At 52.7% G+C, this 16,348-nt stretch overlaps 1 protein-coding gene across 5 annotated transcripts in view; it reads left to right on the top strand.

Annotated features, from left to right (window-relative positions):
- Positions 1 to 16,348, top strand: part of SNX29 (sorting nexin 29) — a 441,832-nt gene that overhangs the window by 263,506 nt on the left and 161,978 nt on the right. For all 5 annotated transcript variants that reach the window (XM_036226319.1, XM_036226320.1, XM_036226321.1 and 2 more), the window contains exon 16: positions 12,356 to 12,472. In XM_036226319.1, coding sequence (XP_036082212.1) covers positions 12,356 to 12,472 — 117 coding nt within the window. The remainder of the gene's footprint in view (positions 1 to 12,355; positions 12,473 to 16,348) is intronic.

The following is a 16,348-nucleotide window of genomic DNA, read 5'->3' on the forward strand; positions in this document are numbered from 1 at the left end:
GATGTCTGCCTGGAGCCTCTTGGCCAGAAGAGTCACAAGCCTGTGCCCGGCTGCGTGCGGGGGGCCGGGAGGTGCGGGGAGCAGGTGGACTGCTCGACGCGCGCCGGTGTCTCTGCCTCGGGGCTCTGTTTGCTGTCTCGGTGTCGTCTCCATTTCTGAGCTAGAGCAACTGTGGGTTCGTCACTTCACAGCCGGTCAGGCCACTTCCAGGCCAGTGCTTTCTGCCAGTAGGGAAATAAATGAGGCCCGAATCCCCCAGCCTGATAGAGGCTGCTGGGAATGTGAATTCCCTTTCACCTCTACCAGATTTCAGGAGGTGGCCGTGGTCTTATTGGGTAACGGATTACTCGAATAATAGAAAACAAGAGACTCAGACTTGGTAAGTCACCCTGGTGGATCAGTCGAGGCGGGCAACACTGTGATGTTGCATTTATCTTTAATAAAAATGTCATGAGGGCTTGAATGACCAGGAGAAAAGTTCCATTTCCTGTGGACTTCTGTGGAAGGAAGAGAAGTAATTGTCATTTGCCAAATGCCTGCCGAGGTACTTAAATCTGTGTGACCTTGGTGGCATCCCACAGCGCCCTCCGCGAGAAGAGGTTATGATCTCCATTTTGCTGGTGAAACAGTGAGGCTCGGAAATGTTCAGAACTGTGGAGGAATAATAGCTTCTGCTGCTATTCACGGGACGCAACCAGCCAAGTGTGGTCCCAGATCCATACCTCGTCTGCCTGCCTTTAACTTCCATGTTTTTTTTAACCATCTCATCTTATCTTTTCCTTCAGAAGGCCATGGGGCTTAAAGCAGTTTTAGAAAAGTTCACATTTTCACGAGCTAATAGAAGAATCCAAATCCTAATCGCAGCATCGTTTCTTGAGCCCCCTTTATGTATCGACGCATTTACTCAGAGCAGCCTTACGATGTTGCAGAAACTAAGGCCCAGAGAGGGCGAGTGACTTGCCCGAGATCGCCCAGCATGTTACTGGCAGATCGGGATCCCAGTCCCGGCCATCTGGCTCCAGGCTCACCCTCCCAGCCACGGCCGCACTCTGCCCAGCCCCGCCCGGGCCCAGCCTTCCTCCCACACAGGTGTTCGCGCCCACAGCTCACTCCCTGGCCCGAGCGAGCGCCCGTGCTGCCCGCCGGGGGGAGCGGGCGGTCACCCCCGAAGGGGGCTCTCTAAACACGTGTCGTTTGGTGCAAGAAAGGGCCTCTCTGGGGAGAAAAACATCTTTTGATGCTCATAAACTTTAATGTTTTTCATTTCCTGTCTTTCTTTTGAAACTTGGGCATGATTTATTGAGCTGTGTTTGAGATATTCAGGTCTCTAAGTATTGCTTCTGAGGGAACATGATTAACAATGCACACTCGGCCTCCCCCGATTTCTGGAAGACATTGGAATATGACAGAGGGCCACGTAATTTCAGAATTTCCATCTTTATATGAAAATCTGTGCTTTCTAGCATGTGGCACAATAAATGTAAGAGCGGCACTTCAGGGTGAAATATTTTCTGGAGAAAACTGAATCGGGGAGCGAGTGTGAGATCCATGCTACGATAACACTTGCTCAGTCTGGTGGCCGGTTGCCAGGAATAGTAAGCTGTCCCTCGGTGAGCCCCCACCCCGTGCCGGCCAGGGGGGCTCCGAAGTCGGTGCCGGGCCCATTGGTGCTCCCGTTGGCCGCCCACTCAGCGTGACAGACTCGCACTTAGCGCCGAGGAGGTGGCGCTGACGAGTGCGGGGCCTGGAAGCGGTGGGCCTGGGTTTGAACTCGTCCTTCTGCCCTCACGCTGGTCACCTCCCCCCACCCCACAAGTCTCAGCTTCCTGTCGCTTCTTCTGGAACCCGCCCCTGGCCCCTGGGCTGGGCAGCCGCCTCTTCGTCATGCTCCCAGGACCTCGGCGTGTTCCTGTAGTGCCCCTGGCCACACTGCGTGGGGACCGTCAGTGTCCGAATCCTCCAGCCGTGGGCGCTCCCTGAGGGTCACCACCGATGCCCGGCGCCCAGGACAGTGCCTGGCACGTGGGCGGATGATGTAGTAGTTCCTGACGTGTGGACACAGGTTAAAGGACCCCGGAGCTGAGAGCGTGTACGCGTGGCGGGCGCGGGCCCCGGTTCCGATCCCGTCGGTCCTGCCGAGGACGAAACGTGCACGAGGCCCCAGCCCCTCACCTCTCATTGGGGTGGGCAGCTGGAACGTGGCAACCACGGGCTGGGGGTTTTCCTCTCTCTGGTTTGCTGTGCCCGGGGTGCCGAAGACAGCGCCTGGAGGGTGGTAGATGCCCAGCTGAGGTTTGTGGGATGAGTGAGTCTGAGAGGTTTCACTCGCTGGGGGACAGCGTGGTGGGAGTGAGTCTGAGGGATTTTCAGGGAGGAGGATTCGCCGCGGCCAGGCCGCAGCACGTCGCCTGTGCGCAGGCTAACGTCGGGACAGCGCTTGGACCTGGGGCCAGCCCGGAGCACGTGCTCAGTTAACGGTTGCCCCTGATGCGGTCTCCCCCTCCTTCTCTCCCCCTCCAGTCCCCCCTCCCCGCACCCCCACTGCCCGTCCGGCAGGCCGGAGCAGGCTTTCTGTGCTGGGGAGGCAGACGGGCCGATGCTGAGCCGCCTTTCAGCTCTGGGCCCCTTGCAGACCGACCCTCATCTCTGCGAGCAAGCGGGTAGCAGCGGCGCTTTCAGAAGGAGAGGCCAGCGGAGCCTGTTAAAGTGGTTCTTGACCCGTTTCCACAGCCGGGCAGTGTTTTGTGCTCGTGATGGGTTATAATTACAGGCATTGTACGACGCCAGGTAAACCACATTATCTGCTCCGTTAGCAGAAAAGCATTTTGGGCTTCTTCTCTGTGTCCCCACACCCAGCCCCACCGATGGGCAGACACGAGCCCTGGACGTGTCTGGTTTTGTCAGTGGCTTCGGCAGCCATTCCAAGTAAGACAGTGCAGTCAGGCGAGACTCCGTGTTCCGTGCCCGGACTGCGGACTGCCTGGGAGACGGTGTTGCCCGCCAGGGGCCCGGGGGCTCGCCACTCGGGGCCGCAGCTCCTCCTGTGGGAGCGCGTGCAACCCGGGGTGGGGCTCTGGGCGTCACCTCCCGCAGTCACATCCGCGTGACCAGAGGCGAGCGTTCTAGTCCCTTTGGACCTCAGCTTCCTTCCCCGTCAAACAGGGGTGACAGCACCTGCCGCGTCGTCCGAGCCGCTGTGCGCACTTGTGTACATCGTGCGCTGCAGAGGGGCGCGTGGCTCTGGGGACCACGGGTGCCCTGCCAGCCCGTGCGCCACTCACGGAGCCTGAGCCCCATACGGCTGCGGCCACTTAAGAGTCAACCCCTTCTTCCTGTTTGTACAAAGGAGCCTTCCTCTGTGGCCCTGAACGTCACTGACATGTAGTAAGTGCTCAGCAAGAAGTAACTGCTGTTACTATGACCGAGGGCTCATTTACGGAGGAGGTGGAGGAAGGGTTGGGAGTGAGAGAAACCGAGGTCTGAGCTGAGCTTCGAAGGGTGGACAGGCCGCTAGGAGGTGAGCATGGGAGGGGGTGGGGGTGCAGAATCTCAGTCGGTCAGTGTCAGTCTTTCCCTTGGGACATTTCCTCCCTCCCCCCCCTCCCCCCGGTGTATGCCATGCCAAGGAAATTAGTGGGGAGCCACCGAAAGGTGTGTTCAAACTCTGGATCAGAGACGCCGTGACGTAGACAAGCAGTGTGACGCGCCTCGCGTACCCCTTCGCAGTCCACCCAGGTCCGTCTCCGAGGCCGGTTCCACTCCGTGTTCGGCCCTCCGTCGCCCCACGTCCACGTTATGGAAGCAGATAGCAGACGTCGTGCCATGTCATTCGTCAGGAGAGTGTAAGATTTTAAGGCGAGAAGGGGCGTGATCTGGTTTGGGCCTTAGGGGGGTCGTTTGAGCGTCCGCTTGGAGGTGCGGCGGTGGACAAGCGGGCAGCGGCCTGCCGGTGGAGAGGCCGTCGCGCTTGTCCGGGTGGGAGGCGGGGGCACTTCCGAGCCAAGGCCACAGGGATGCAGGAGCGGCAGACAGGTGAGCGAGGTTGCGGCTGTGGATTCCGGAGAACCGGTGGCGCCGGGTGTTCTCATCGGTGCCGACTTAATGGCGTGGTGATGGCTCACGGTCACGACGTGCGTAATGTACGCCACGCTCCAAGCTAAGCGCGTCTTATCCGTTAGCACTGAAACGTCATGGAAGGCTTGTGGAATGTCCCCTCTTCTCACCCTCATTTTATGGATGAGAAACTGAGGCCGAGAGAGGTAAAGGCCACTTGCTCGAAGGCCCAGCTAGGAAGCAGGGAAGGTGGGTTTTAATCCCAGGTCACCTGGCTCCGGAGTTCGCTCCTTAACCCCCGGGCCATGCGGTCTCTCTGCTCACGCCCCAGCAGGACGGGCGGCAGCCGGTGGGAGCCCGCCGACAAGCTTCGCCGCTGCCTAATGCCACTCGTGTTCGCAGAAGCGCGCGCCTCTCATCGCAAGGCTGGAGCTCATGGCTCGTGTTTGCTTTTCCCCCTGTCACTGCTCATGCGTCTCAGGTGACCTCCAGGAAGATGCCAGCTGCTGTCCTATTGATGGCGTTTCTGTGTGCTCCGCCTTTGCTCTTTAAGGGCCGTCGTTGGAAGGCCGGAAAGGGGAGGTGTTATCTGGGCCGTGAGCAGCTGCTGCTCTGTGTGTCCTTTCTCCCCGGCCTGCCTCGTGTGTTCCCTGGCCACACGTCACGAGGACCAGCGCTAGGGACTGGGACCCGCAGCTCTGTGGCGGAGCTGTCCCAGGCGCCTAGACATCTGTTTCTCAGAGGCGTCCCGTTGTTAGTCAAGCTGTCGTTAGTTCTGGGCATTTCTTTCTCCCCATTGGAGCGTAATCCCAGCCAAATGTTTTTAAGTATCACTTCTCTCGAGCTCAGCGTTCTGAACACAGAGGGGCGGGCTTGTTACAGAGGACATTAAGAGTGTCCCTTTGAAATGCGAATTTTTCGCCGGGATTTCCTTACGAGCCTCTATTTCTCATGGGCTTCGGATGAGCGTGCCGTTTAGTGGCTTCAAGATATGCGTCCAGGAGAATTGTCCAGAGCTACCAGGGCTCCTGTCCTGTCAGGACGAGCCTGAGCGCCCCCCGGGGTCAGCCCCGCCCACCACAGAATCAAAGCAAAAGGCAGACGCAAGGACGACGGAAACTGGAGGGACGGGGGCCATGCGGGGCGCAGGGCGGCGGGCTCTGGAGCCAGGCACCCCCCCCGCCCCCCCCCCCGCACGGGCCGCCGGCTGTCGCTTCGTCTCTCCGAACCTTGCCCGCCTCAGGCGGCCGTGTCTGTGAGGCGTGAAGTCCTCAAGCACCGCCTTCCCCAGGAAGTGCTCGTTATCGTCGAAGGCTCGTTCTCCGGGGCAGGCCCTGTGTGGCCACCCGAGCTCTGTTACGTCTTTGTTCCTCATGACAAACCCGTACGATAGGGGGCAAAATCCTCATTTGACAAAGACGACAGCAGGAATCAGAGACTGAAATTATTTAGTCAGGGTCACACAGCAATGAGGAGACAGGACCTGGGTTTGACCTCCACTTCTCTCCATCGGGGGCACCACCCTTAAGAGGGCTCCTGATGCCGAGCATCCTGAAGTCATCCCTGTCTGTCCCCTGGAATGTCTTCATGTCGGAATTGCCATTTAGAAACTGGTTCCAAACGCCTTCAACGGAAGCAAAACCACTTTGAAGAAGGTTCATCTTTGGCTGCTGGAGCTCCTGGAACCTTCTCCAGTTTCTTCTTCGGCCCCTGAGCCCCATGGGAGGGCCTGCCTTTGCTGAGGTGCTCGCTTATCTTGGGCACTTCTGTTATTGCCAGGGTCGCCCTGAGGGGTTTGTTTGCAAAGCAGCCTGTGACAAGCTCAGAAGGCAGTGGGAGCATCCAGAGATGGTGCCTTCTCGCCGTGTGTGTGTGTGTGTGTGAAAGAGAGAGTGAGAGAGAGAGAGAGAGAGGGTGGCCCTTGCCTTGGGAGATGCTCTCAGTCTTGATCCCAGAGTCCTCCACTCCTGCTGGTCCTCTCCTGGTCCACTGATATCTTGATATGCCAGCTCAGCATCCCGATAGAGAGTGTGAAACATGGACTTAGAAATTCGAATCCCAGTTCCACTGCTTGCTTTCTGTGTGGCCTTGGGCAGGGTGCTTCCCTGTTCCATGCTTCAGTTTCCTCGGCTAAAAGATTAGGGAAGAGTAGCACCACTCGCCTTCCGGGGCGCCGTAGGATTCCCATGAGGTGAATGTGGGGCGAGTGCTCCCTGAGCCCAGCCTCCTGCTCCCCACCGCCACTGGGCAGATACTGCCCGTGTCTCATCTGTGAGAGTCTCGTGGACACCAGGAAGGGGGCGGATTGGATTGGAGCAGGAGACCTGGTCTAAGCCTTGGCTCTGGGAGGGAAGAGGCTGTGCAACCTCAGAGCACTCAGCCCCGGCCTCTTCTACCCAAAATGGACACAGCGTTTTCTCTTCCCGGGTTATTTATCGTTGCCTGAACAGTCACGTGGTGCAAAGGACCTGGGCTTTGAAACCACAATAACAGGTTCAAATCTCAGGTGTGAGTGACTAGTGAGCTCTGTGACCTGGGACCAATTTTACTAAGTCCCCGAACCTCACGTTCCTCCCTTGGGAACTGGGTGTGACCAGGAACCATGTGAAGGGCTCAACAGCCAGTGTTGCATAGATTGATGGCAACTCTAATTTTCCAAGGACTTCCGTGACCCGGGGCTGGGTCTGGAACAGCATTATTTCAGTTCTTTTGAATTTTCTTAGTCTTCAAAGCCTAAATTGATAGCCTTACAAGAAAAAAATATATATGCACCTAAAAGAACAACAGATGTTGATACCATTGGTTCCATCTTATTTTTGAGCTCTCTCAATGAATTTTATCCAGAATGGTCACATTTTGGCTTTCCTTTTTCATTGTTATTATTCACCATTATTTTTAATAATCATTAATGCAAGGCATTGTTTTAATTATAGCATAGGTGTCGCAGATAGGTTCTTAAACTATCCACGATGAAGAATCAGCTTTTTTAAAAAAATCTTTTTTCCTGGTCATCACAGACCAGTACTTCGGTCTAGAAAAATCTAGAAACAACGTGGACTTCCTGGATTTCACGGCGACACGAACTTGCTGTCCGTGCATCTGCACGCTTGCCGTCGATGTCCGTGCTCGTCCCAGCAGCAAACAGTCCTCGCCGCAGGTCCCGGGCCCCGCTGGGCAGCGCCCCGCAGACCGGCCTCTGTGCCGTTGCTGGGAGAAGCGCCACGGCCTGGCGCCTGGCGCCTCGGCCCGCAGGTCCAGGCAGGTTTTCTCTGGCTGTGGCTTTGCTCACCTCAGTGCGAATTCGGAAGTTGAGAGCTGACAAGCGGAGGAGCTTCCGGGACATCCCTGCTCTGCAAAGGGCCCAGAGCAATCCAGACCTAAGTGTGAGAAGGCCTCCTCCTTCGTCTTTGCCAATGGTCCCCAAATCTGACTGATCGTCGCAATTACTGGGACCTTTAGAAAGTGCTGCTTTGGACTCCCTCCTCGTCCAGTCCGAGTTTCTGGGAGTGAGGCCCAGAATCCTGCATTTCTCAGAAGTCCCCCAAGTGACCAATGATCAGCTGTCTTTGGGAGCCACAGTCCATACCACTCTACTTGCCTCTGCTCTGTGGGACGAACTCATCTCCTGAACCCCCGAAGGCCTTGGCTCTCTACCACACCCCGAGATGGAGTGCAAAGAGCACAGAAAGTGGCCCACCCTGCAGGAGGGCTGTGAGGGTCACCTGAGCTGACAGGTGTGATGCCTGGGAAAGGCCTGGCGTGTAGTTGGTGCTCAAAGGTATGTTAAGGCACATGAGCATCGGTGAGCTCTTGGTCTTTCCCGAGTCACGTACAGTGCTGTCACCACAGAAGGGGGTTCTAGCCCCGCCCCCCACTCCCACAGCCAGTGTAAGTGGGACCAAAAACAGCTTGTGGATTTTATCAGGCTCATGTAGATTCCAAGGCATCTCTAAGTGAACGTTTTCGGGGAGTTTGGGTACATGACCCAAAGATCTTTGGTAGCTGTTAAAATTTGGGGGTGGGGTGTCTTGATCTAATTGATCTGGAAGTGTCTAATTAGGGAGACCAAGGAGGGCCAAGCATGATTTACTCGAATGTGATTAGATAGAACGTTCTGATATAAAAGGAAATGCCAGAGGCACTTTTTTAAAATTTATAATCCTTTCATGATTTGGCAGGTAATTATGGTAATTTCTGGGATTTTCACAGACTTAAAAGCTTTTTCACAGCCACATTATTTCTGGATATCATCTTCCCTGATGATCCAGCTGGAATGGATTGCTCAGTCTCCTGAAGCTCCAAAGGCATCATCTTCCAAAACCCAACTCAAATGTCACCTCCTTGATGACGCTTCCCCCCATCCCTTATGCCAAGGAGACCAAATAGGTGTCATCCCGTAAGCCAAAAAGTAAGCCAGAGCAGTGGATTACGGCGGCCTCCTGTCTTCCTGAGGAAGGAGTGCGGCAGTTGACTAGTGATGTCTTCCAAGGGTCAGGCCTCAGGAGAGAGGAGCTGAACCTCGTCTCGCACCAGTCCCCAGCGGTTGGGCATTTGGCTGGGGTCCAGCCATTTGGAGCTAAACTTGTGCACTGAGCACATGTGTAAGTCAAGGGTCAGGACGACTCCCCAGCAGGGGTCGGCCAAGTCACAGATAAGTGATTTAAAAAGTCTGATAGATGTCGCCAACAGCCTGTGACTGAAACTTCTTAAATCTCTCTACCGCGTTCTCTCCAGCGTAATGGATGTAACCCAGATGATGACTGATAAGCGTTTTCACCTTATTAATCGTGAGCCGTGTGCTCTCCCAGCGCAGTTTGGGAACCACGTTCTCTATCAGCCAGATGTCCTCCCCGGGCCTCCCAGAGCATCGAGGCTCCTTGTTCAATCCTGTGGCCCACGTTAGGCCAAAGGATTGAAAGTGCGTTTGAAGCTGCAAGGGCCGCGGTCAGCCAATCTCCACTTGGCGTTTGGTTTTGATTTGCCACTCGTTAGTGTTGTCAAACGGCACCTCCTCCTCAACTGCCTTCTGCTTAATTGTCAAAGAAATGAAACTGCTGAGAGCAGAAAGAAACACGACTGACTCTCCATGTGGCCCTGCACATCGGCGGCGCGAAAGCGCGGAGCCTTCGTGGTGGTGGGGGCCCAGGCCGGCCGCGGGGGCTGCCCGGCACGTGCCAAGGCAGGTCACAGAAGGGCCTCCTCCACGTTTTCCCTGGGGGCGGTCTTCCCTCTCCCCCGTGCTCCTTTCGACGACTCCTCTCTCTCTGAGCTCTAAATAAAATGACCTTTAAGAAGTGAACCCCATGACTTTCCGGCCCCCCGCACCTAGAATAGCGCCTGGCAGATGGCTAGCACTTCTGCTGCTGACGTTTCTGCTTTGGAAACAGTGCGCCTCTCTCCACAGCCGCCCGAGCTCCTCGGTGCGGCACATACGGCCCCTTTCCACCCGGCTTCTGGAGACCCGCCTGGCCCCCTCCTGCTGCGTCTCCCTGTACGCGATCCCCATCATGTGAAACCGGCTCTCGTTCTCTGAGCCTTTGCCAGGCCCAGACGCGGTGCCGGGCCCGCTAAGAGCAGCGGCTCGTTTCAGCCACAGTGGCCCAGTGAGGTGGGGATGGTTTTTAAGTCCCATTTTGTAGGTGAATAGCCCCAGGTTCGTAGGGGTGAAATGACCTAGGCTAGTCTACGCTGTTGGTAAGCGGTCAAGCCTGAGTCTGAACCCTTAACTGCCTCTCTCAACGGCTCCCCTGTCAGCCTCTGGGCCTTTGTACCCACAGTTTCCTCTGCTGGGTGTGCCTTTCTCCTCTGTCTGCTGGGTGACAGAGAAGACCTATGGGGCTCAGTGGAAGTTAGACACCGAGGGGGAGGGGGCAGCAGATGAGGTGAGAGAGGCCGGCACCAGATCTTGAAGGCATTTATATTCTATCCTTAGGACACCGGGAAGCCATAAAGGTTTTAAACAGCAAGTGACAGTATCCGGTGTCGTTTTCTTGGTGGAGAATGGACTGGAGGCCCCCTGGTCTCTCTCTGCCGCATTCCCTGCGATTCTCCGTAGCTGTTGTAAATAAGGAATACAGGTCAGATGGGACGTCCGAGTGCCCTCGGCACCTAACGGAAGTTCCAGCAGGGGGTAGTTGCGTTGCCTGCTTTTGTTGACGATAATGGCAACTATTTGTGATCTCAGATTCCTCCTCTGAGACTCACTCTTGAGTTTCGAATTCATTTCCAGTTATACTGGAGTTTGGAAAGAATTATTTGAGGAGCAGTAAGCTCAGTGTGATTTATGTAAGATGAAAGCTGTTTCTCAGTGGCCATATATAGGAATAATAATAAAAAGAAAATTCAGAATTTCGGCGCTTAGCTTATTAACAATGAACACTGCGATTTTAATGGCTGCTGGAGATTATTTCATCAAATTTTGTCTCCTAAATTCCATTGGATTTTTTTCCCTATTCCCTCATGAAATGAAAGCTTTGTCTGATGTGGTCAAGTCTCTCTTCTGGTTATGAAAGCGAAGCAGGGTCTTGACAGCTCGCGATCAAACACCACTTGAAGCTGGGATGTTTTGATGTCTTATGCATTTACAGAAAATTGGTTTAACACTGGCTCCCGCCGCAAAACCAAATAAAAATGAAAACAAAGCAAAAGCCTGCTTTGCTTTGCTTGGCTTTGGAAATGACAGTGGCGTTTATTTAAAACTCGCATTTCGTGGGGTCTATTAGCGGGTGTTTAGCAGTGATATTGCCAGTTGTGTGTTTCCGGCTGACTGTGGTAACTGGATTCTCGGCCCCGAGGAAGCTCTTGGAGGGTTTATGTGATCACCGAGTGGAGACTCCACATAGGTGTTATTAGCGATATTGTATTTGTTTGTGAAAGGCCGAAAGAAAATCATCTTAAGCTATTTTCATACAAAAGGAATAAGGCAACTGGGGAATATTAACTTGAGGTGTACGATGGGAAGAACCGTTTAAAGGCTCGGTGACTCGTCCTCCCTTTGTTAACTGCATGGTTCTTGCCATGTCTTTGTGCCATTTTCACTTTGCATTTCACACCGATTTGAAAGAGGTGGCACCCGAGGGACAGGGGGGATGCCATCCATGGGGGGGCTGCACAGAGCAAGTTAGCGGACTCCCAGGATGACCGTGGGGAGCCTGACACCGTTGTCGTGGAGGCGCCGTGGCGCTCTCAGTTTTAGGTGAAGGTTTCTAATTCTTTTAAAGAGACCAGGTTATCCTGGCCGATACAAGAGTACTCATTATTAGGAAACTCAAAAGCAAGAAAAAGTAGAAAGAATGGACTTCGAGTAATGTTAATATTTCTGTATATTTCCTTTTGTGCCTTTTATCCTTTGTATAACAACATATCCAAAAAAAGGGGGGGTGCTCCCCTTTATTCCTCCTGAGGCATCAAGACTCGGGTTAACTCCCCCCCCCCTTTATTTTACAAAGTGTCTTTTTAATTCTGAGAGTACATTTTATGTTTCACATACTTATTGCAAATGGCTGATATTATTTATTCATTATATAGAATATTGCAAATGCCTTGACCACATAGGACATCTTTGTCTTTTTGCACGTTAAAAGTTCTGTTGTTTATCCTGTACATCAGTCACAGACGACCTTGTGGCCACCTCCATTTTAATTAAGGATCAGCCAAGAGTGTTGCATGAATGTGGAAAAATTTGAGGGCTCACGGCAGGCCTGGGTGGGTTGCATCTGGGCACAGTGGAGTGGTAGGATCGTGGCAGGTAGCCTTGTGGTCAAGAGCCAGGCCTTTATTAGCTATGTGACCTTGAACCAGCGCCAAAAAGTTCGACATTGTGTCTGTTCCTGTAAGGCAGGTATAATCATAATACCTGCCTCGCAGAGCAAGTGTAATGAAGACACAGGGGAGCACGAGAAGACTTTTCCTGGCTGGGGATAATTCGTGGCTAAAGAGTAGTCTCTGGTTCTGTTTCCTTGGTTTTCAGGACCAAGGCTCCGATGAACAGAAATGGTCAGTTACTCTCATGGCGCCATTAGCAAGGAAGTTCTCCACAGGCGTAACTCAGACTAGAAAGAAAATCTTTGCTAGAAAAGTGTTCATTAATTAAGAATAAAAGCTTAAAGTGCAAAAATGACCCGTCGCAGGTCATGTTCTGACTTAACTCAAACTGGACTATTGATTCCACTATGTTAAAATCAACCCAGCCAGAAATGAAGTCCACTTACGGGAGGGTTTGCGTGGCTTGGAGGCGAGCAGTGTGACGTCTGCAGCCGGGTCTGCCCTCTGAGCCTCACTGTTCGGTTCTCGTGTGTTCCAGGTGGCGGAGATGCACGGCGAGCTGATCGAGTTCAACGAGCGCCTGCACCGGGCCCTGGTGGCCAAGGAAGCCCTCGTGTCCCAGATGAGGCAGGAGCTTATCGACCTCCGGGGGCCGGTGAGTGTTCCCCTCGGGCAGGTCTCAGCCTTGCCATCCTGCCGGCTGTCTGTCTGTCCACCCAGCCTCTGCTGCCCACAGCCCCTCTGTTGAGTTCATTGTCAGCAGCGTCAAGGGTATAGAAACGTACAGAGAGCAGAAGAACGAGCATCCACGTACCCAGCATCCAGATGTGATGCACATACACCTTAACCACACTGGTTTTTCTTTAGGCAAGAGAGATGGAATGTATAAAGTAACGCTACACGTTCTGTCGAAGCCCCTTCGCGACGAGTCATGCCTTCCCCCCCCCCACCGTTATCAGTAATCTGCAGCTGACACATAGCCTTCCCTTCCGTATTTTTACAGAATACTACATAGGCACATTTCTGCGAGCAGTGAACAGTCTCGGTTTTGTGTAACTTTTACCTGCATGGTGTTGCTTATACATATCTCTTCGCTCCTAGGTTTTGTTTGTTTTTAATTCAATATTATGATTTGAGGGAGGACTCTCCCATGTAGACCTAACACAGAGATTTTAGACTGTGGCACTCTTGATAGTTCGGGTTGTATCATTATTTGTTGGGGGACTGTCCTGTGCATCGCGGTATGTTTAGCAGCGTCCCTTGGCACCCCACCCAGTCATGGCAGCCAGAGATGTCTCCGCACAGGACCTGATGCCCCCTGGGGGCAAAATCACCGCTGGTTGAGGACCGCTGATCTACTTCATTCAGTTTCTTGACTCTTTAGTTCTCTGTTGAGTGAAACACCTCAATATTTTAATCCAGCCGTGTGTTCTTGGGCACTTAGATTGTCGCCAGTGTTTTGGTATTACAAACCGTGGTGCCGAGAGCATCTTGTCCTTTTGAACACATTTATAATAGCTTCTTCCTCATTTAAAAGCTTTTTCATTATGCCAAACGTTAAATGCCAGAGGTAGGCAGATTAGTGTAACGCATCTTGTATCCATCCATTGTCAAGTTGAATTATCATCAGTCCTGGTCAATCGCGTTTGAAGTTGCCCACACCCACTTTCCCCTTCTTTGTCGTTCTAAATCAAATACTGATTGTTATTTCATCTATAGACATCTTATTATATATTTAAAAAATAAGGAAACATAAATACGCCATCACCGTCACCCCTCCATCATTACCCATAATTCCTTTATACCGTCAAATACCAATGTTCAACCTTCTTACCGTCTCTTCATTTTTTATAGTTTTTATGAATCAGGCTCCACATGAGGTTCATGTGTTAAATTAGTTATGTCTCCTATGTTTCTTTGTTCTCTTTAAATAATTGTTTCAAATTGTAGCAAAATACACATAAGGTAAATTTACCATTCTAGCTGTTTTTAAGTGTATAGTTCCGTGGCATGAAATGCATTCACAGTGCCGTGTAACCGTTTCCACTGTCAATCATCTCCAGAGCTTTCTCCATCTTCTCCCAACTGAAATTCTGCCCCCAGTCAGCACGGACTCCCCATTCTCCAGCACCCGCAGCCCTGGAAACCACCATCCTCCTTTCTATGAATTTAACTACTCTCTTATGTTTCTTTTCATCTGCAGAGCCCTCTTTCGTCTCTCCTTTTCTTATAACTTATCTATTGGGTCGTTTCACCCTCTGAAATGTGCTGATGGCATCTCTACAGAGCTGTGTCGCCTGCTCCCTCTCTGTTCTCTGCGTTCCCTTAAATTGGCATCTGGATCTAGGGGCTTGGATTCAGGTTTAATTTTGCTGCAAACATAACTCTCATTGGGGTGACGTTTTCTATCAGCGGACACGCAGTGTCTGTTTGCGACCTCAGTGGCCATTTATTATCACTTCCTGCATCCGTTCCACAAATGTTTTCTTCAAACTCACACCCTCGTGCGGGGTGCTGAGTCGTAGGTGGGACTTGGTATTTCAAACTTCCCCGAGTTTTGGTGTATCGTAAGGTAGGGATACCTGTTTATGGCCCCTCCGTCGGTGCACAAGCCTTCCTGCCAGCGTTTTTAGGTCCTTGCTGCCACTTCGAGCTGCGAGGCGGCTTCAACGTGCGTTTCCGTGGTCCCCAGTGAGGTGGACCGTCTTCACGTTCGCTGGTCACCCGTTCTGCGTGCCCCTCTGTGACTCGCTTCTCACAACCTCTGGTCATTCTTCCGCTGGATTTTTTGTGTTTCTTACTGATGTATGGTGGTTCTTGTATCCTGTTCAGATATGTATATGGTAAATATCCTCTCACAGCCTGTGGCTCAAACATTCGCTTTTTACAACAGGGAAGTTCAAACATACGGAAAAGCAGAGTTGGAACCATTTAATGAAACCCCGGCGCTTGGCCTTAACATTGATCAACTCTGGGTCGTTCTTGCTTCGTTCATAATCAGTTCAATCCCTTCCCAATACAGATTGTTTAGATCATGTCCAAACCATGACATTATTTTATTCCTAAATGTTTCAATATTTATCATTTAAAGGTACTTACAGTACCATTATCATGCATAAAAGTTATTGGTAACTCCTTAATATTATCAAATGTCCAGTCAATGTTCAATTTTCTGCAGTTTTCTCAAACGTTTTTTCAATTTCTGTGCTCTAATCAGGACCCTGATAGAGTGCATATTTGGCAGCTGGGTGACAGGTCTCCCGAGCCTCTTGTAATCTGCATGGTCCCCCCCACCTTTCTCTTTCACCCCCCTTTCCTCGTATTGTTCCCATCGAAGGAACTTGGCCCTTTGAAGTGTATTTTCCTAGGTAGGATTTTGTTGATTGTCACCCTGTGGTGACACCATGTTTCTCTGTCCCCTGCCTTCTTCAGATTTGGTCGTGAGCTCTAGAGACTTGAGTTTGTGCTGCCCCAGCAGCGCACGGGGTGGGGGCGGGGGGAGGCGCGCTGCTGTCAGGGGGCACACGCACCGGCCGGGGAAGCATCGTTCGCGATGCCACACCACACCCGTGTGCGTGCGAGGCCAGCACGTGGCTGTGGAGAGCCCCAGGGCGCCTCCCCGATCGGGTTTGTTTTCCTGACCCCTCACGAGTCCAAGGCTTTGCACAGGCCTTCGCGGTTCTTTAACTAGGGGCATCCGGGTTCCCTAAGAGGGAAACGCACTTAGTTAGCACCTTCCTCCGTGGAGGTGACGTATCTCTGCTCGTAGGTCGTCTGAGCCTCGGAGACACCCCAGATCTTTCAGTGAGTATTTTGTGGAGTTGGATTTAAACTCAGATTTAATCACCAAGCCTCTTTCCTTTCTCCACACTCCACTGACCCTAGGGAATTTGGGGGAGCAGGTATGGGAGGCCCATTATGTTACCCATTGACCTGCTGAGCAAGGTCCCATGGGTCCCTCTGCAGCGGCCTTCCCCGCTGGGCCCCACAGCAAGACTTGGGCGGTGTCTTACATGGCTCCTCGGTTTGCTGCAGTCGAAAAAGGACACTGGGCTTGCGGGGTGGGGAGGTCCCAGTGCTGTTTCCAGTGCGAGGGGGCTGGTCCGAGAGCGGGCCAATCTCTCCATCTCTGTCCGATCCAAGGGTCCTGGCTTGCCCCAAGGCCTGCCGTGGCAGAGAGGGACCTGATGGCCAGTGAGGACCAACGAGCGGTCCCATCGCTCAGGGTAGGTTCAGCTGGGACCCCGTAGGAGTCCCTGCACGTCCTTTATGCTGGAAGCTAGGTGAGGACGTCAGTGCAGACGCATTTCCAGAGAGCGGCCTTGGTGCTTTAGTCCCTGGCGCACGACAAAAACGATAAATCAGCCCGTACAAATCCGTAACTCCAATTTGAATGGCTGACCTTTATTAAGTATTTGATGTCCTAGCAGTAATTACTATTCTGATCCCATTTTGCAGAAGAGGAAACTGAGGCTCAGAAATGCAGTGACTCAGCTACTGTCACACAACGAGAAGTGGCAGGTCTGCGTCT

The sequence above is a fragment of the Rousettus aegyptiacus genome, unplaced genomic scaffold, assembly GCF_014176215.1.
Source record: "Rousettus aegyptiacus isolate mRouAeg1 unplaced genomic scaffold, mRouAeg1.p scaffold_m13_p_8, whole genome shotgun sequence".
NCBI lineage: Eukaryota > Metazoa > Chordata > Mammalia > Chiroptera > Pteropodidae > Rousettus > Rousettus aegyptiacus.